Source organism: Oratosquilla oratoria, chromosome 18 (assembly GCF_046742065.1).
Source record: "Oratosquilla oratoria isolate Oo_2021 chromosome 18, ASM4674206v1, whole genome shotgun sequence".
Classification (NCBI taxonomy): Eukaryota; Metazoa; Arthropoda; class Malacostraca; order Stomatopoda; family Squillidae; genus Oratosquilla; species Oratosquilla oratoria.
In genome coordinates, this window is record NC_134794.1 from 25,169,155 (window position 1) to 25,190,840 (window position 21,686).

General features: G+C 38.4%; 3 protein-coding genes across 3 annotated transcripts; 1 reads left to right on the forward strand and 2 right to left on the reverse strand.

Moving 5' to 3' along the window:
* Nucleotides 1-394: 394 nt before the first annotated feature.
* LOC143034802 (serine/threonine-protein kinase pim-3-like) lies at nucleotides 395-931 on the reverse strand. The gene has a single exon (XM_076201148.1). It carries the CDS (start codon nucleotides 929-931, stop codon nucleotides 395-397), a length of 537 nt encoding a protein of 178 aa, XP_076057263.1.
* A 1,972-nt stretch (nucleotides 932-2,903) lies between these two features.
* LOC143034803 (serine/threonine-protein kinase pim-3-like) lies at nucleotides 2,904-3,440 on the reverse strand. Its single transcript, XM_076201149.1, has one exon. It carries the CDS (start codon nucleotides 3,438-3,440, stop codon nucleotides 2,904-2,906), a length of 537 nt encoding a protein of 178 aa, XP_076057264.1.
* A 1,608-nt stretch (nucleotides 3,441-5,048) lies between these two features.
* Nucleotides 5,049-21,214, forward strand: LOC143034804 (uncharacterized). The gene is made up of 2 exons (XM_076201150.1): nucleotides 5,049-5,507; nucleotides 21,110-21,214. The coding sequence occupies exons 1-2, from the start codon at nucleotides 5,049-5,051 to the stop codon at nucleotides 21,212-21,214; spliced, it is 564 nt and encodes a 187-aa protein (XP_076057265.1).
* Nucleotides 21,215-21,686: the final 472 nt, after the last annotated feature.

Here is a 21,686-nt window from a genome sequence, read left to right on the forward strand (position 1 = left end):
TTATGGATAAAGAGACGTTTTGGGGCTTCGTCGGGCGTTTTTTCCTTTTAGGATTTCTCCGGGCGACGTTAGCGGTTTCGAGCTCCGCTTCGGTAGTGAAATCCGTCTTTCCGTCCTTTTCGAAGGAGAGGCAAGATGATTCATTCTCCAACCACTGATGGGACAGTATTCCGTCGAGTGATGGGCGGCCCCAAGGGTCTTTTGCGAAGCATCGCATTATTAGGTCCCGGCAGACGTTCGGAACGTTCTTCGGGAATGACGGACTGGCCCTACATATGGAGGCGTCTGTGTAGAAAGGATCACGGCGGCACACCATGTAGTAAAGAAGAGTGCCCAGGCTCCAGACTGTTGCGGGCATGTGCAGGAACTCGCCTCCTTTGATGTATTCTGGAGGCTAGTAAATTCGAGTTCCGCCTGTGTCCGTTCCTTTGTAACTCGTAATGCGCTCTCCGCAACCAAAGTCGATTACTTTGATATCAAGCTGGCCTGAACTCTTGTCCCTGAAGAGCAGTATATTTTCTGGCTTGATATCTTTATGGGAGACCGCGGCTTCAAAACATCCTTTTATAGTTGTAACAATCTTTTTGAAGAGTCTTCGGACTTCTACATTCGATAGGTCGTTGTCGTTTTCTATATAATCGTACAACGACATGGACGACGGAATAAGTTCCATTACCATATAAAAATTATCATTGGCAATAAAATAATCATACAGCTTGATGACGCCGGGCACCTTCTGCACCTTCTTCAGAAGCGCAGCTTCCTTCGGGATTCTCTTCCCGTTGCGACGTCTATATGATTTCATCCGCGCCAAGGGCACTTTCTTTAGGGCGACCTCCTGGCCATCGATGATCCGCTTGGCTCGGTAGACAGAGCCGATGCCTCCTTTGCCCAATAGCTCCTGCACTTCGAACTCGTTCAGCTTCGTCATCCTTTCCCAAGAGAGTCTTTGTTTGAGAATGTCCCAATTCCTTGTCATGAATGAAAGTCACATCACACATTAAAGTAAACACCTGTACTGACTCGTTCGTATTGCGCATACGAATACACACCTTAATATAAGCTTGTATCTACATGTAAAAACTTATGTTATCTTTAAAAAATTCCCAATTATGCAGATGCAAAGAGAGAGAGAGAGAGAGAGAGAGAGAGAGAGAGAGAGAGAGAGAGAGAGAGAGAGAGAGAGAGAGAGAGAGAGAGAGAGAAAGAGAGAGTCATCATTCGCTGGTTATGATTCGACTCTTTAACACGGAAATAATGAGTTCAGAGAGAGATCACGGCGAAGTCAGCTCCAGGTTCATAGTGCTCGGATATGTCTTCGCTGTATCTTGTTCTTGTTCTCATTAAAGTAAACACCTGTACTGACTGTAGTTCATATTGCGCATACAAATACACACCTTAATATAAGCTTGTATCTACATGTAAAACCTTATGTTCTCTTAAAAAAATTCCCAATTATGCAGATGCAAAGAGAGAGAGAGAGAGAGAGAGAGAGAGAGAGAGAGAGAGAGAGAGAGAGAGAGAGAGAGAGAGAGAGAGAGAGAGAGAGAGAGAGGGAGAGAGTCATCATTTGTTGCCTATGGTTCGAGTCTTTAACACGGAAATAATGAGTTCAGAGAGATCACGGCGAAGTCAGCTCGGATATGTCTTCGCTGTATCTTGTTCTTGTTCTTGTTCTTCTTGTCCAAGATAAACATATCCCCGTTTATGATATCAGTGGACAAGCAACAAGAGACAGTGTTTTATGAGAAACCTTTGGTGTAGCGCCTTCCATGATGGTGCCACTCCTATAGTCTCAGGCTTAACATGACGGGAGTCTTTTCAAGCACCCGCTCAAAGTCCTTTTAATAAGCACCCATATATCAAGATAAATAGATATAAATATATAAATAGATGAATGAATAGATAAACAAATAAATAAACGACTTCTCTGAATGATGGAAACACATATCGAATACCTATTCTTGATTACCGTTTTCTTTCTCATTTTGCTCCTTCCAAGACAATTTATTCATTTAAGAGGAAACACCTTACTTCACAAAGGGTTGACACTTTGGCTGCTGGAAGGTTTCTTCGTCTGAATAAGCTTGCCTAACGGGGGCAAACACACACACACACACACACACACACACACACACACACACACACACACACACACACACACACACACACACACACACACACATATATATATATATATATATATATATATGGAAAGTTCTTGTATCTTGTCACATGTTGCAGCTTTCCCCTTTCTCTGCTTTTCTCTTAACAGATTTAGACTTTTTCCCAATGACTTGGCACCGACTTAACTTATTCCTTAGGGATCTTCTTTTTCTTAACAACATACTTTTTTTTCCAATGGCCGTTGTGGCACAAGTCAATAAGTCCAAAGACTCTCAAGCCGTCGTCTCATTACTGTAGTGGGCGCATTATCATTTTTATCGCCTCTTTCTCCCACGAGGCATGTCATCCTCTTCAGAATGGTCTCTTTTCCTTCCTTTCTTCTTTGTCGTCAAAGAGACGTTTTCTGGTTTCGTCGGGCGTTTTTTCCTTTTAGGATTTCTCGGGGCGACGTTAGCGGTTTCGAGCTCCGCTTCGGTAGTGAAATCCGTCTTTCCGTCCTTTTCGAAGGAGAGGCAAGATGATTCATTCTCCAACCACTGATGGGACAGTATTCCGTCGAGTGATGGGCGGCCCCAAGGGTCTTTTGCGAAGCATCGCATTATTAGGTCCCGGCAGACGTTCGGAACGTTCTTCGGGAATGACGGACTGGCCCTACATATGGAGGCGTCTGTGTAGAAAGGATCACGGCGGCACACCATGTAGTAAAGAAGAGTGCCCAGGCTCCAGACTGTTGCGGGCATGTGCAGGAACTCGCCTCCTTTGATGTATTCTGGAGGCTAGTAAATTCGAGTTCCGCCTGTGTCCGTTCCTTTGTAACTCGTAATGCGCTCTCCGCAACCAAAGTCGATTACCTTGATATCAAGCTGGCCTGAACTTTTGTCTCTGAAGAGCAGTATATTTTCTGGCTTGATATCTTTATGGGAGACCGCGGCTTCAAAACATCCTTTTATAGTTGTAACAATCTTTTTGAAGAGTCTTCGGACTTCTACATTCGATAGGTCGTTGTCGTTTTCTATATAATCGTACAACGACATGGACGACGGAATAAGTTCCATTACCATATAGAAATTATCATTGGCGATAAAATAATCATACAGCTTGATGACGCCGGGCACCTTCTGCACCTTCTTCAGAAGCGCAGCTTCCTTCGGGATTCTCTTCCCGTTGCGACGTCTATATGATTTCATCCGCGCCAAGGGCACTTTCTTCAGGGCGACCTCCTGGCCATCGATGATCCGCTTGGCTCGGTAGACAGAGCCGATGCCTCCTTTGCCCAATAGCTCCTGCACTTCGAACTCGTTCAGCTTCGTCATCCTTTCCCAAGAGAGTCTTTGTTTGAGAATGTCCCAATTCCTTGTCATGAATGAAAGTCACATCACACATTAAAGTAAACACCTGTACTGACTAGTTCGTATTGCGCATACGAATACACACCTTAATATAAGCTTGTATCTACATGTAAAAACTTATGTTATCTTTAAAAAATTCCCAATTATGCAGATGAAAAGAGAGAGAGAGAGAGAGAGAGAGAGAGAGAGAGAGAAAGAGAGAGTCATCATTCGCTGGTTATGATTCGACTCTTTAACACGGAAATAATGAGTTCAGAGAGAGATCACGGCGAAGTCAGCTCCAGGTTCATAGTGCTCGGATATGTCTTCGCTGTATCTTGTTCTTGTTCTCATTAAAGTAAACACCTGTACTGACTGTAGTTCATATTGCGCATACGAATACACACTTTAATATAAGCTTGTATCTACATGTAAAACCTTATTTTCTCTTTAAAAAATTCCCAATTATGCAGATGCAAAGAGAGAGAGAGAGAGAGAGAGAGAGAGAGAGAGAGAGAGAGAGAGAGAGAGAGAGAGAGAGGGAGAGAGTCATCATTTGTTGCCTATGGTTCGAGTCTTTAACACGGAAATAATGAGTTCAGAGAGATCACGGCGAAGTCAGCTCGGATATGTCTTCGCTGTATCTTGTTCTTGTTCTTGTTCTTCTTGTCCAAGATAAACATATCCCCGTTTATGATATCAGTGGACAAGCAACAAGAGACAGTGTTTTATGAGAAACCTTTGGTGTAGCGCCTTCCATGATGGTGCCACTCCTATAGTCTCAGGCTTAACATGACGGGAGTCTTTTCAAGCACCCGCTCAAAGTCCTTTTAATAAGCACCCATATATCAAGATAAATAAATAGGAATAGATGAATAGATGAATGAATAGATAAACAAATAAATAAACAACTTCTCTGAATGATGTAAACAGATATTGAATACCTATTCGTGATTACCGTTTTCTTTCTCATTTTGCTCCTTCCAAGACAATTTATTCATTTAAGAGGAAACACCTTACTTCACAAAGGGTTGACACTTTGACTGCCGGAAGGTTTCTTCGTCTGAATAAGCTTGCCTAACGGGGGCAAAACACACACACACACACACACACACACACACACATATATATATAAGAGAAGATTTGGAATCTGGGATCCATATTGGAAAACAGCAAACACCAGATTCAATTGAAGGGTTTATTTGCCCGACGTTTCGATTCCCGTCCAGGAATCGTCTTCAGGGGGTATAACGGTTACAAGAATGTGAACTCCTTATGAATCGCTGAAATGGTAAACCTGGGAAAGGTTCACCCTTGCAGTCAATTGTACAACGCATACAATACAAAAATAAAATAAAATAAAATACAATAAAAATAATAAAATACATTACAATGCCAATTACAGTAAAATAAAAATTACAATTTTGAACATAAAACAAACAAAGAAAAAGTGACCATAGGTGACACATAGTAAACAACAACAGGACAACGAGTAAATAGAAGTGCACCAAATGTCCGCACAGAAGAATCAGGAACAAACGACTGAAAGAACTCAGAGAAAATCGGATCATAAATGATGTCGAGTGGAAGAAAATGAGGCCAGGAGATTCTACCATCCCTAAGTTCTATGGGTTACCAAAAGTCCACAAAGAAAATATTCCCCTTCGACCCATAGTAGCTTTTAGAAATTCTCCGACATACCATCTTGCTTCGTACTTGGCTAAACTTCTCAGACCTCTAGTGACTGATTCACCACATATGCTTCAGAATTCAGCTGACTTCATTGAAAGAATCAAAGGACTTAACTTAAGGAGTGGGGATGTCTTGGTTTCCTTTGATGTTCAGTCCATGTTTACGTCCATCCCACGAGATTTGGCCAAAAGTGCGCTGAAGTCGGCCATGGAGGACAACCGGGGATTCTTGGATAACCAGAAACTTTCCGTGTCAGAACTCATGAGACTCATATCCCTGTGCCTTGACTCCACTTATTTCCGCTTCAGGGATCACACCTACCACCAGCGTAAGGGCACACCGATGGGATCGCCTATTTCAGTTGTGGTGGCTGAAGTAGTGATGCAAAGACTGGAAGCTCAACTTCTAAGTGCTGCACCTACTTCGCTAAAACTGTGGACTAGATACGTTGATGATGTATTCGCCATTTTGGACAGCAAGGACGTGGAGCCTTTCTTCAGTTACATCAACAGTGTTGAACCGGCCATTCAATTCACAATGGAACTGGAGAAAGATTTCCAACTGCCGTTCCTGGACGTCTGCGTCAAGCGTGAAGGTGACACCCTTGGTACAAGTGTCTACAGAAAGCCCACCCACACTGATAGACTGTTGGACTTTGATAGCTACCATCCAGATTGCCACAAAAGGAGTGTCATCAAGACTTTATGGAACAGAGCTGATAAAGTCTGTTCTTCTGTGGAATCCAAGAAGGCCGAAAGAAAACACCTTTTACAGGTCTTCCGGAACAACGGCTATTCCAGCAGTACCATACGGAAATGGACAAAAGCACGACCCACCGAGACCCCACAACAGAGACCACATATCACGCCTAGAGTCACTATCCCCTACATCAAAGGAGCTTCAGAGGTCACTGCTAGAGTCTTACGTGACAAAGGAATACAAGTAGCACACAAACCCCGCAACACCTTACACAGAAATCTCACCAAAGTAAAAGACACCGAAGAACCTACTCAACAGGCCGGTGTAGTTTACCAAATAAGCTGCACGGACTGTGACACGGTTTACGTAGGAGAAACACAAAAGAAACTGTCCACTAGAGTACAGGAACACCAACGTGCAGTTAGACGAGAAGATCCGAAATCGGCCCTGTACAAACACACTACAGAACACCAACACATGATTGATTGGGATGGAGCTACAACTCTACATAAAGAAAATAATAAAAAGAAAAGACTTTTCCTCGAAGCATGGGAAACTAAGAGCAACTGCATAAACAGGTGCATTGACCTCAACCCTATTTATCTAGGCACGAGGAGTAACACAGGCTAATTCCTCTGTCCTGTTTTCTTTTTTCCGTTGCTTCTTTTCGACCTGTCTTTTGTTCACCAGTTGGCTTTTGGCTGACTTCCTTTCTCGTAAGCGATCTCCCAATGCACCTCTTCGACTCCCCCCACCCTTCCCGTGACGTTACATTTGTAGTTTGCTTCCCTTTTTCTACGTTCATTCTTCTTTGCTTTTATTTGTCTGCTTGTAATGTAGTCATTTGTTATTGAGCCCCCCTTTTTCCGCTTGTCCACCACTTCCTTCTTCGGCGGACATTTGGTCCACCTTCTTTCTTTTACGTCTTTGAATTATGTTCTGCCTTTACTTTTGGGTTTCGTTTTGATGTTTTTTGTCACACTGCCATTTACTCTTTGTATTTTGTTTGGTTTTACTTGTTTGGCTGTAATTTAGCCGTTTACCCCCCCCCTGACATTTCGTTCCGGACATTTGGTCCTTAATGTATGTTCTGAAGTATTCACGTTGTGTCACGCTAGTCTTTTTTTTTTGCCACTTTTGTTTTGTTTTTGTTCACAGCCATGCATTTTATTTCTATTAGTATTTTGTAGTGCATTTTTGTTTTTTAATTTAGTCGTTTGTTCCTGATTCTTCAGTGCGGACATTTGGTGCACTTCTATTTACTCGTTGTCCTGTTGTTGTTTACTATGTGTCACCTATGGTCACTTTTTCTTTGTTTGTTTTATGTTCAAAATTGTAATTTTTATTTTACTGTAATTGGCATTGTAATGTATTTTATTATTTTTATTGTATTTTATTTTATTTTATTTTTGTATTGTATGCGTTGTACAATTGACTGCAAGGGTGAACCTTTCCCAGGTTTACCATTTCAGCGATTCATAAGGAGTTCACATTCTTGTAACCGTTATACCCCCTGAAGACGATTCCTGGACGGGAATCGAAACGTCGGGCAAATAAACCCTTCAATTGAATCTGGTGTTTGCTGTTTTCCAATATATATATATATATATATATATATATATATATATACATATATGTATGTATATATATGTATATATATATATATATGTATATATATAATGTATATATATATATATATATATACATATATATATATACACATATATGTATGTATATATATGTATATATATATATATGTATATATACACATATGTATATATATATATATATATATATATATACATATATGTATGTATATATATGTATATATATATATATATATACACACATATGTATATATATATATATATATATATATATATATATATATATATGTATATATTTGCAGAAAACAATTGGAAAATAAAATAAATGAATACCGAACGTTTTCGTCTATTGAAGACATCATCTTGAATAGACGAAAACGTTTGGTATTAATTTCTTTTATTTTCCAAGTGGTTTCTGCAAGTATTGTTGTCACGTGTCCTTAGTGATTTGTTTTGTACATATATATATATACATATATATACATATATATATATATATATATATATATACATATATATATATATATATATATATATACATATATATACATATTATATACATATATAAATATATATATACATACACACACATATATATATATACATATATATACATATATATACACACACACTTCTTGGGCACAGGTTCTCACGTAATCAATTTTGATTGAAGTCATCTGCGCTAATAGCTTTGGCTATTTTGATATTCAATATCTTCAGTGTCAAGAATAACTTTTTAGTCTCATTGTTCAAGGTTTGAACATGATCATTCATCACAACTAACACCACAGTCGGACGAAAGAAAGAGTTAATTAAGCGAAACTAAATATTTCGATTGCTCACTTCAATCCTCTTCAGTAGTACAAAGTGGAAGGAGGGTGCTGTGTTAAATAGCAACCTCTTACGAAAGGAAAAGAACTTGAAAAAGAACAAACGTCATTACCACAACCCTTATATGACATATATAGTTTCGCTTACTCAACTCTTTATTTCTTTATTGCGACACTACTTCTGGCCCAGGGCTGTGGACAGGATGCAGGGATGACCCGTTATCCAGGAGGTGCCAAGATGAGAGGGAGGGTGGAGGAGAGTGGAATATGAAGGGGATGGAATGGGTGGGAATGCTTTCGATGCCTTTTTCTTTTTGGCTAACCCCGTTGTAAGGGGGAGAAGCCTTTGGTATATGTATGTAACTCTTTCTTTGGTCTGACTGTGGTGTTAGTTGTGATTTACAAATGTGTTACTACATTTCTCACCTGTGATGATCATTCATGATTTCAGTATCACGTGAAAGGGTTATGTCATAGGCGCTGATGAATGCCAACGATTATAATCAATCTATGCAACAGTAAAACTGTTGACACAAACACCGATAACTCAAGTTTTTTTCCCTCTCTCAGAGGGTGAGAAGAACTATAACTATATATCTTGAAGGGTTGCTGTAGGCGAAGTTCTAGTGAAGAATAATTTCTGCAGAAAGACTTGTATTGCTTATCAAGGAGATTTGGATAGGTCATCGGGACTCCTTGGGTGATGTCACTGGGAGAAGTAGGGGAGTGCAAGGGGAGTTCTTGGTTGAGGTCACTGTGAGAAGTAGGAAAGGTCAATGGGAGTCCCTGGGAAAGGTTACTGAGGAAAGAGGGAAAGGTCAATTTTAACCCCCTGTGGAAGGTCACTGGGAGAAGTCATCAGTCACAGAACAAGGAGAGAGGTGGAAGCTCTGGTTTGACTTCTGGTCCGTGATCCTATGGACTTGGTTTGTTGCTGGTGCTGGAGGGCATTGAGCTCTTTGGGCGTTGTAGCACAACTTTCCGTTGACACTGGGCAAGACCATGGTGAATCATTCATAGGCTACAATGCTGCATTGCTGAACCACAGTAGACGAATTTACTTACAAAAAGTCTGACGCCAGGGACTTTTATTCAGTTTTGGTACCCTCCACCCCTAAGTTCTTGATGAACAAATCTACAATAAATGCGGATATATTTTGTGTATCCTGCTCTGGCTGCCGTGAGGCGATCTATCTTGATTAACAGAACCTCCTAGGGCAGAGTGCAGGGCGTTGAAATCCCCCATGTAGATCACACTGTGAGACGTGAGTGGGGGGAGGACGGAGAGATTGATTTTTCCTGGAGCAGAGTAAACATTGTAGGATCTCAGTTTCCCATTGCCTATGGATATCTCAAAGGTATGATATGATGTGTGCATAGCATCATCAGTATCAATTGACAACTATCTCCGTACGAGCGGTCCATGGAAATATAATACATTAGATTTGATCTTGTTGCAGCCCTTGTGCACCGGCGGTGTTTTCTGCTTCTATCACTAGTTTACTAATCATATTCGTCACAAATATACTGGAGGATTCTTCAAGTACCCTTGATATGTAAGGTGGTGCAGTGAGTTGGATCCCATAGAGGTACACACACCCAGACTTGACACTGGCGGAGGGAGTAGGGGTTGGGGTGTTTGGTGGAAAGTGAGGTAGAGGGAACGTTATGAGTGATATTTGCGATTAATCACTGGAGGCGACCGCAGTGTAATTAATCGGTAAGCTCACCCACCGGCAATTGGGAGTCTCGTGTTCGGTCCATGGAAGGTGGCAGCCTTTCTGTAACACTCCTTACCCCATTATTTTGCGATATAGTTAATTAGTTAGTTAAGGTTTATTCAACAAAATGAAACACAATCTATACATACATATATACAAATTGTTTACAAAATTACTTGTTGAAAAGGGAGAGCGTGAAGCAAAGTTTATGGGGAATTGCTCCTCCTTTAAGGAAATAATTTTTTTTTTTACTTATTTATTTTTGTTACATGTTAGTTTGATACATACATATATATATATATATATATATATATATATTTATTCATTTACTTATTTTATTATTATTATCATTTTTTTTCAATGAGATGTGACCTCAGCTCAGTCCGCTCGTGACCTCAGCTCAGTCCGCTCGTGACCTCAGCTAGAGACCTCGTTTTTCTACACAGACACCAGCTAACGAATACCTGTGAATTTTATATCTCCGAATAGTGTTAAGTGATTGTGTTGTGTTTTTGTAATTGTATACGTATAGCGCTATACAGTTACAGATATAATATAAAGTGCAGGGTTCTATTTAATTTCAAAACAGTTTTCTGTTACCGTACTCCAAAGGTAGGAGAAATAGTATAAGGTAAGCAGAGTAAGCTTCGCGTATTTAGTTTATTAGAGACCGCTTTGATTTTTGTTGTTGTTGATTTGTATTTTCTCTTTGCCGTTTTTATTGCTAAAGGGGGAGCGGAATGGCTTGTGAAGGTTGCGTGAACCTAGAGGTCCGTCTCAGGATGTGTGAGGAGGAAATTCGGCTTCTCAGGAGTGCGCTCCGTGAGAAGAGTGAACCCTCCCCACAACCCAAAGAGCGTTCCACTTCTTCACCTACTGTCACTGCCATGAGCGAGTGGCGCTCCGTGGGGTCCCGTTTGTCGAGCCCGCTTTCGGTAGACGTGTGCCCTGTGGAGCAACCGCTGGCTCTAGTCAATCGTTTTGCTCTACTGGAGGATGAAGTGGCTGAAAACCAGGAGTTCTTGGTGGTGGGGGACTCCATGGTTCGAGGCTATGACGACATCCTGCAGCGAAAGACTAAGCGACGTTGCAAGCTTGTATGTCAACCGGGCCGTGGGATCGTTGATTGTACCCGGTCCATCAGGGAGCAAGGACGGAAGAACACGGTTACAATTATTCATACGGGAAGTAACGATGTAGGTAGGGTGAGATCAGAGGAGCTTGTTCGGAATTACAAGGTCCTCCTTCAGGAGATGAAGGAACGTGGGAGCCGTCACGTAGTCTGTGGGATCCTCCCGAGGATCTACGCAGGTTCGTGTTGGAACAGTAGAGCCATAGGGATCAATGATAGGATATCGCAGTTGTGCACACAATTGGGATACCACTTTCTTGATCCTTGGTATCTCTTTTCTAGGCGCCATGACCTTTACGCTTCTGATGGGATCCACCTTACCCGCAGAGGCAAAGATGTTCTTACAAACCTCATTGTGGGAGTTTGTAATGAACTAGCTCCTTTTTTAGGGTAGAAGGCCAAAGGGAAGGGGAAATAGAATCTACTTGGGAAAACAGTGTAGAGTATAGCATTAATGTAGAACAATGTACCAGTATAGGACAAAATATAATTTTAGGATTTAATGTCGCTAGAGGACGAAATGTCACATTAGGATATAATGTCATAGGCCAAAATGTCACAATGGGATGTAATGACAGTGGAGGACAAAAGATCACGATGGGAAGTAATGATAGTGGAGAACAAAATATCACGATAGGATGTAATGATAATGGAGGAGAAAATATCACGGTAGGATATAATGTCATTGAAGGCCAAAATGTAATTTTAGGAAGGGATACTGGACAGAATGTCAATGAAGGCCAAAATATCATGATAGGATGTAATGTCGCTAGAGGACGATATGACACATTAGGATGTAATGTCATAGGACAAAATGTCACAATGGGATGTAATGACAGTGGAGGACAAAAGATCACGATGGGAAATAATGATAGTGGAGAACAAAATATCACGATAGGATGTAATGATAATGGAGGAGAAAATATCACGGTAGGATATAATGTCAGTGAAGGACAAAATATAATTTTAGGAAGAGATACCGGACAGAATGTCAATGAAGGCCAAAATATCAAGATAGGATGTAATGACAGTGGAAGACAAAAGATCACGATGGGATGTAATTATAGTGGAGGAAAAAATATCACGGTAGGATATAATGTCACTGGAGGACAAAATATAATTTTAGAAAGGGATGCCGGACATAATGTCACTGAACGATGGGAGGCCGGCGTGAATCACGGTGACGTAGGGGGACAAAATGTACAAAATAGATCGGATGACCGTAATCGACCAGATGTCCGTGATGGGGGAAATTTTAATTTTGATAGGAGAAATGTTAATGTGGCATTGAATGTCAATGAAGGACCAAATAATAATAATATAGAGCAAGGCATAAATAAAAAACAAAATGATAATATAAGACATGATATTGAAACTCAAAATGTGGCAAAAAGAAATAATCACGAGTTTCTTAAAACTATGTACTTTAATGCTCGTAGTATTAGGAACAAATTTCAAGAAATACAGGCGTATGTCAAAAGCGAAAATCTCGATATGATAGGAATAACTGAGACATGGTTAAATGGTACAGAGTTCGAAGCTGAATTTAATATTGTGGGATTTAAACACTTTCATCAGGATAGAAACCACAAGAAAGGTGGGGGTGTTCTATTGTACGTTAAAAACAATGTTCATGCTTGTGTTTTAGAGAAAGTGAAACAGGATGCATATGACAGTTTGTGGGTTGAGTTAACCCTAACAAATGGACAAAAAATGAATATAGGTGTAATATATAGGCCAAAGACATTATCATTAGCAGACGACAAACTGTTATTTCAAGAACTGTCTAGTTTCTGCAACCGGGATTTATTGATAATGGGTGATTTCAATTTTACTGACATTGATTGGATGACCCTTGAACATGGCCATATAGGTAATCGCTTGATTGATTTTCTTGGTGAAAATTACTTAATTCAGCATGTAAAAGAGCCCACAAGATATGGAAACTTGCTCGATTTATTGATCACTAGCCGCGAAAGCATGGTAACTGATGTAGAAGTCGGTGAATCTGTTGCAAATAGCGATCACAATTTAGTCAGATTCAAACTCCTAAACAATTTTAGAATAGATACTTGTGCTTCTAAAATACCCGATTTCAGTAAAGCTCAGTTCATAGAACTACGTCAGGAGCTTCAGCTTACAGATTGGGAGGCAAAATTAAACGAAAGGCCTGTAGATCAGATGTGGGAAATATTTCAAAATACGCTCACTAAGATGATTCAAACTTACATTCCTTTTAAGGACAGACGTCCCCCAAATCAAGCTCGCCCAAAGTGGCTCGACAAAGAAACTGAAAAAAGTATTGCTAAAAAGAGACAGGCTTATAAGAAATATAAGTGCTCGGGTGCATCTAATGACTATGAAAGTTATGTATCAATACAGAGAGATTTAAAAAAGACAATACGAAAAAGAAAACGACAATACGAAATGAACATCGCTGATAAATCCAAAGAGAATCCCAAAGAATTCTATAGTTACATTAGAGATAAAAAGGTTGTTAGGAATCATATTGGTCCACTATTATCTGCTGACGGTCAACTTGAATATTCAAATGAAGGAATGTGTAATATCTTAAACAATTATTTTAGCTCGGTATTCGTAAACGAAACACCTCAAAGTGAATTCCAAACTGAAACCTGTGAAAAGTCTGGGGTAAACTTACTCACTACGGTAAATATAACAAAAGAAACAATTAAAAGGTGTATAGACAAACTCAAAGTTAATAAAACACCAGGGCCTGACGGTTGGCATCCAAGAATCTTAAAGGAAATGAAAAATGAGATTGTTGTTCCATTAGAAATTATTTTCAAGAAATCCATCATATCCGGAGATGTCCCAAGAGAATGGAAGCTAGCTAACGTTACTCCCATATTCAAAAAAGGTGACAAAAAGAAACCAAATAAGTATAGGCCTATACGTTTGACTTCAATCGTAGGAAAAATAATGGAAACTATCATCAGAGATGCTATCGAACATCATTTAGAAAGTAACCGTTTGATAAATGATAGCCAGCATGGTTTCAGACGGAAACGTTCTTGCGTGACTAACTTACTCGAATTCTACAACACAGTTATCTCGAATTATGACAAAAGAAACAATATAGATTTAATATATCTAGACTTTGCAAAAGCTTTTGATACCGTCCCACACGAAAGACTACTTACTAAACTAGCTTTGCATGGAATAAGTGGTAGCCTATTAGGTTGGACTAGTAATTGGTTGAATGGTCGAAAACAGAGAGTTGTTTTAAATGGAAAAACTTCTGGATGGAAAAGTGTTGCAAGTGGAGTTCCTCAGGGTTCCGTTCTTGGGCCACTTCTATTCATAGTATATATAAATGATATAGACCATGGACTAAAATCTACTGTTTCCAAATTTGTTGATGATACAAAACTGTGCGGAGTGGCAAATGATCACTCAAACCAATTAGATATTCAAGAAGATTTAGATCAATTACAGCAATGGTCTGAAAAGTGGCTAATGAAATTTAACACAAGTAAATGCAAGGTAATGCACATAGGTAAAAATAACAGCAAGTACGATTACAAGTTATTTGGTAATTCGTTAACAAAAGTGGATAGTGAAAAAGATCTCGGCGTAATTATCAGTAACGACCTCAAATCATCCAAGCAGTGTATTTCAGCCTCTGAGAAAGCAAATAAGATTCTGGGATTGATTGCGCGATCTTTTGATTTCAAAAGTCCATCACTCATTAACAAGCTATATAAATCGTTAGTTCGTCCACATTTGGAATATGCTGTTTCCGTATGGTCACCGAATCTCATTAAAGACATTGACAGACTGGAAAAAGTACAACGGCGAGCCACAAAACTGATTCCAAATATCAAAAATAAATCATACGAAAATCGACTTAAGCACATGAATCTGTTTTCCCTAAAAAAGCGTAGACTCAGAGGTGACTTGATACAGGTCTTTAAGATTTTAAAGGGAATTGGCAACATCAAAAGTGACCAAATTTTCACATTGAATGAGAATCAGACAAGAAACAATGGTCTCAAACTGTCCGGAAATAGATTCAATTTGGAAGTAGGTAGAAACAACTTTGCCAACCGTGTAGTTAATGAATGGAATAAACTTCCTGCACAGGTAGTGCAATGTAGTTCAGTTCGAAGCTTTAAGAATCATTTAGATAAATACCTAAGTAAGATGCTGTAATGATTATAATTTATGTTATATTATTTGTTTTTGTTTTGTTATAATTTGTCTGTCTGATTTTCATTTATTATTAGTTATATGTCAATTTATAATCATTTACTATTTACCTTTTTGTTTGTTATTCAACTATACCTATGCATTTATTTATGTATTTTATTTGTTATTTTTACATTATTATAGTTTTGATTTATTATTAATATTATTTTTTTTTTTTTTTTTTTTTTTTTTTTTTTTTTTGGCATCCGACCTAGATATGGATCAAAAGGTCTCCTGTCGGCATGCTCCGCCTTTGTAATCCTTTGTAAACTCCGACCTCACGTAGGAATCGGGGTCACATGTGAGCATCGCATCTTGTGGGGGTCAGGTGAGAAGTGAGAGGTCAGGTCGATTGTTGACGGGACGATAATTGCTTACTGCGCGGATCCGGGTCACTGTCACCTGCATGAAAAAAAAAAAAAGAGCGTCAGACTTGGGTGGTACATGACAGTTTCTCCATGAATACAATTATGAAATGGACCTGAAATGTTCACTATACTAGTACTTATAGACTAATGACTTTTTTGAATATAGTTTGAATGTTGATAAACATTTTGTATTAGGTAATTCCTTTTCAAGTTTATTCCATGTGTTAATACCTATGATAGATAAGTATTGGCATTTTTTGGTTGTTGTGTATTGAGTTTTAAAGAAGTCGTTTGTATGCCTGGTCGCATAGCTTGTTTCGTAAGGTGAGTAAAATTTCAATATGTTTTGATTCATTTGTTTATTGTAGATTTGGTGCATAACAATGGCGGTTTTGTACTTTATCAAGTCCATGAATTTCAGTAGATTTACTTTTTTAGATAAATTATTTGTATGTTCTAAACAACCTACATTGCAGATTATACGCAGTGCCTTTTTTTGTGAGATAATTATGCATTGAAGATTAGTTTCATAAGTATTACCCCAAATTTCTGAACAATAGTTTAGGTATGGTAGTAGTAGACTACAGTAAATGGTACGTAGGGTATTTTCATTGAGGATATTTCTCATTTTATGCATTATTCCTAGAGTTTTGGACATCTTATTTATCACGTGATTTATATGATGTTTCCAACTAAGTTGATCGTCTAAATACACACCTAGGAATTTACTGACGGACGCCTTTTCAATAATTTCGTTGTTTATTTTGATCGGCTTAGTGCTTTCATTATTTTTGTAGAAAAGCAGGTAGTTAGTTGTTGATACATTTAAGGATAGTTTATTGGCTGAAAACCAGTTAGATAACTGACATAATTCTTCATTTATTGTCTTGATCAGTTTGTTGGAATTTATATCAGAGCATAGAATGGTGGTATCGTCAACGAACAGTATAAATTTCATAAGGTTGGATACATTTGTAATGTCATTAATGTATAATAAGAATAGCTTGGGTCCTAGAACTGAACCTTGAGGTACTCCGCATGTAAGTGGTAGAATATGTGATCTTTCTTCCTCAATGGCTACATATTGTTTCCTGTTTTTTTTTTTTTTTATATAACTTTTTAACCTTACCTCTTAGCCCATACTATTCGGCCTTTCGAATTAGGATTTCATGATTTACTGTGTCAAATGCCTTTTTTAGATCAATAGATATGCCGGTTGTCTTTTTCTTTTGTTCTATATTGTTAGTTATCTCTTCAATTAATTCCATTACTGCTGTTGACGTTGAAAGATTTCGTTGAAATCCATATTGACTATGGTGAATGACGTCATTTTTTTTTTTAGAAATGAGTCAAGGCGAATTGTGAATAACTTCAAGAATTTTGGAAAACTGTGGTAATAGTGAAATTGTTCTGTAGTTATTATAACTTGATTTGTCGGCTGGTTTGAATATCGGTATTACATTCGCTATTTTCATTGCATCTGGAAATATTCCTTGTTCAAATGATTGATTGAATATTGTCATAAAATGATTTTTGATGATAGGCATAATCTGTTTTACGAGGTTCATATTGATTCCTGTGCAATCGAGTGATTTCTTGTTCTGCATCGATTTTACTGTGTTCATAAGTTCGTTTTCCGTGACGGGTTTTAAAAACATAGTGTTATTTATTCGGTGTTTCAAAAAGGTCTCATAAGTTTGATGTGCTGTCTTTATTTGTTTCGCGAGGTTAGGTCCTACATGGGAGAAAAATTCATTAAATTCGTTTGCCACTTCTTTTTTAGTTTTTCCGTTTTTGATAATGTCTATGAATTCATCGTTGTTATTATTTTTGGGCCTAGTTAAGTTGTTTATTACTTCCCATGTCTTTTTTATATTACCTTTATAATTTTCAAGCAGTGTGTCATAGTATTTTTTTCGCAGTTGCGTAAAATTGTTGTAAGTTTGTTTTTGTACGCTTTGTATTTGTTTTCGTCTGTCAAGGACTTGCTTTTAATAGATTTCTTGTAAAGTTGGTTTTTCTTTCGACACGCGTTCTTAAGACCGTTTGTAAACCATGGTTTTGAGTTTACGTCATATAGTTTTATTTCTACTTCTCTCTCTAGGCAGCATTTGTTTACATTACTCATGATAATGCTTACAAGTTCGTTATGTGATAGATTGGCATTTTGTGACTCGTAAACCTGATCCCAATTTTCTTCTTTTAAGCACTGATTTAATTTTGCAATACTATATTCGTCAATTTTACGTTTTAGTGCGATTCTGGGTTTTGTTATGCAGTGCATTTCTTTTGGATTGATAGTGAATACCGGTAGATGGTCACTTATGTCACTTATTAAGCTACCACTATGAATCTCGGAGTTTACAATATTGTTGAAAATGTTATCTATCATTGTTTCACTTGTATTTGTTGTTGTTGTTGTAGTCGTTCCCTAGACTGTCTGTCCGAGCAGTCCCGTCTCCCCAAGGAATGCCACAGCCGAAACTAGGTTTTCCTACAAATCCTTTATAGAGTGTATGTTGTGCAGTCTTCCATTATGTGTTGTATGGTATGGGGTGAAATGTTACATCCTGGGCAGCTGTTCACAATGCGGTCATCCAGCCTCTTCTGGTAGCTTAGAAGTGCTGGGTGGTGGCCGCACCGCAGTCTGGCCAGGTGGACTCTGTCCTTTCGGCTTCCGGACATAATCCCTCCTGGACACAATCCCCCCGGACAAAATCCCTCCTGACAATATCACTCCTGGACAGAATCCCCCTAAGACAATATCACCCCTGGACAGAATCCCTCCTAGAGTATATGTCTATTCATGTATTTTAATATATTAATGTATTTTGATATATATTCTCATATAATATTTGACTGTATACGTGAGTATATGTTTATTTATGTATTTTAATATATCTAATGTTTTCACATATGTTTGTAAGGTGTAGTAGTGAAGCAAAAAACTCTTTTCACAAATGATTTATTCAAACAAGTGTATAAATGTCTGTACTGTATTCATTAGCACCTCGGTAAGGTAAGGTATAATTTTAATTGTTTTGCATGTGATGATATATAATGGGAGAGCTGCTAATCTAAATAATGTGTGGGGATTTTGTCCAGCCCGCTCGCTTTTGTGGAGGGATTCTGTCCAGGAGGGATATTGTCCGGAGGTATTTTGTCCGGGGGATTGTGTCCGGGAGGATTGTGTCCGGGAGGGATTATGTCCCGGATCCGTCCTTTCGTGGGAGAGAGGATCCAGAAGGGTGGATATCAGGGGGTCTGGCATGCAGCATTATGTTGTCTTTCAGTGTGTTAATGGAGCGGTGAGTGATATGATTATGAATATGTTTCTGGAGGCTGGTATTTGGTGGTTGTGGAGGAAGAGAAGAGAGTATCTGTGTGTGATAAAGGTCTTTGGGTGTTGTTTTAATGTTTCTTGGTGTGTGTGGGTGTTCTGCTATGTAGTGTAGCGGGTGTGATGTGTTTGTGGTGGCTGCGGAAAGTGTTTGTGTGCCTCTCATGTCGAGGTGGTCCTTGACTTTGAGGACTTTTGTTTCATGGTGTAAATGGTCTGTAGGTGTTGTATTTGTGCAGCCTGTAATTGTTTTTAGGGCTTTGTATTGTATGATTTGAAGGGTGTTGTGGTGTGTCTCACTGAGATTAGGAGCCCATGCAGGACTCGCATAATTCATCACTGAGCGTATGCACTGTTTGTATATTGTTTTTGTTATTCGGGTTGGTTTTATTTATCAAATGATATATACCTAAAGAGAAAATCATATCTGTAAAGTATCTTGTTTCTTCGTGAGTCTCATACTTGAGTAAATCTATGTTGAAGTCCCCACAGAGATATAGGTTTTTATTTCTAAATGGAGTTATGATTTCTTCAAGCATATTTGTGAACCCATTAATGATCGTGCCTGGCTTTCTGTAGATACCTGTTATGACGGTATTTTTTTTTTACTGAAAATCTCAACGGCTACGCAATCATATAGGTTTTCATGCGAATAAGTGGATTGATTTATTAGTTTGCATGAAATTGATTTTTTTATGAAGATAGAAACTCCGCCGCCTTTTTGGATCTGTCTATTAACACTGTAGGGAGTATAGACTTGTTGGAAGTTAACTAGACATCCTGGGTCAATCCATGTTTCGCTTATCACTATAACGTCAAAGCTTTTATTGAGTAACTTGAGATAACAGTCAATTTTCTGATAATATAATTAATATAATTAATATAATTAATTAATGTGAATTAGTGTGAAACCATCAATATCACGAAATACTGTGTCAAATTGTGTATCACTATTGTAATCACTGTCTTTTGTTAGTTTTGAGTAGAAATTTAATTCGGGGTCATTTTGGGTATTATTGTGATTGAATATCGAAAATTCCTTTTCTGATATTTTGTCTATTTCTTTATACTTCTTAATTACGGTATATACATCTAGGTTTTTTGATGCGAGATTTGGCGCGGAAAACAAAAAATCAATTTCTGTGTTTGAGATGGCATGATAGGGAAATGTTTTTGAGCAGTCTGTGCAGAACCAGTTTCTGATTTTTTTTTGGCAGTATTTACGGTTATATTTACACACATGAAATGATGTAAATATTTGCATAATGTACATTTGAGGTGATTGGTAGGGACAAGGGTATGGCATAAAGAACAGTTTTTTGTTATGTTTGTTTTTGTGTTAGTTGTAGTGTTCACGGTTATGTTTGTGATAGGAGACTAGGGAATGTTAAGTATTGAAATTCAACTAATTGTTCAAGACTACTTACCTGATGTACTTTTTCATCCCTGCACTTGATATACACCTTGCAGTCTCTTGTCCATGTCGAGATGATCTTCCCTTGTTTCCTCATGTCGCGTGCTGTTTTGGCAATCTCTCCGGTTCGTTTCGTCAGGTGCTCATTCACGTAGATGCCCGTCCCCTTCAGTTTCTTGGCGTTTTTCAGCACGTTCACCTTCGACTTGATACGAATCTCACGATTACATTTTGGGTACCGTCCTGTTTTCTTTTTCCCAGTGTATGGCAAGCTGATATCTCTGTGTTTCTGATCTGTATTCCCTTGTTACTTAGAGAATGGATCACTTGATTTTCTACAATGTTCCGTCCACTGTTATCCACACTATAGTCGGAATCACCTTTCACGGCTTCCGAATACGTTTTCACAATCTTTAAACCACTGATGATGATATCTTCTCTCCTCGTGTACTACTCTAGGTCTTTCACTCTAGCTTGGAGATTAACTATAGTCGATTTGAGATCTTGTATCTCCAGCCTTTATTGTATGACTATCGCTTTTAGCTCGCTTAGAAACTGCTGGTCTTCTTTCCTTGCTTGCATCAGGAACTGTCTGTCCTCTTCTCTTGCTTTCACGAGACTCTCCGCCATATTTTCAAGTGTCTTGGAGCTGTTGCTGTTTCTGGTGTGTGCCATGTTGTATTACTTTCTCGTAGGGAGCGCTGGGCGGAGGGTGTGAACGGCACGAGGCAGAGACTGATGTAGACTTAACGACTGTCACCTGATGATTCCATTTAGCTGAATTACAAAGGATTACAAAGGAGGAGCATACCGACAGGAGACCGTTTGGTCCATAACTAGGTCGGATACGAAAAAAATATAATAATGATAAATATATAAATAAATAAATGAATGCATAAAAGTTATAATAACATAAATATTAAATAAGATGAATAAATGCGTAGATAGATAATAAACCAACAGGTAAATAGAAAATAATAATGAATTGACAGATAACTAATAATAAATGAATCAAGCAAATGATAATAAACAACCAGACAAATAATAACAAACTAATAAATAAATAAATAAATAATACAAAATAAATGGCAGACATTACAGGATCTTGCTTAGGTGTTTACTTAAACGAATCTTAAAGCATGGAACTGAACTACATTGCTTAAAGTCTTGTTGACACGGGATTAGTTTAGTAGCCGCTAGTCCTAGCTGCAAGGTG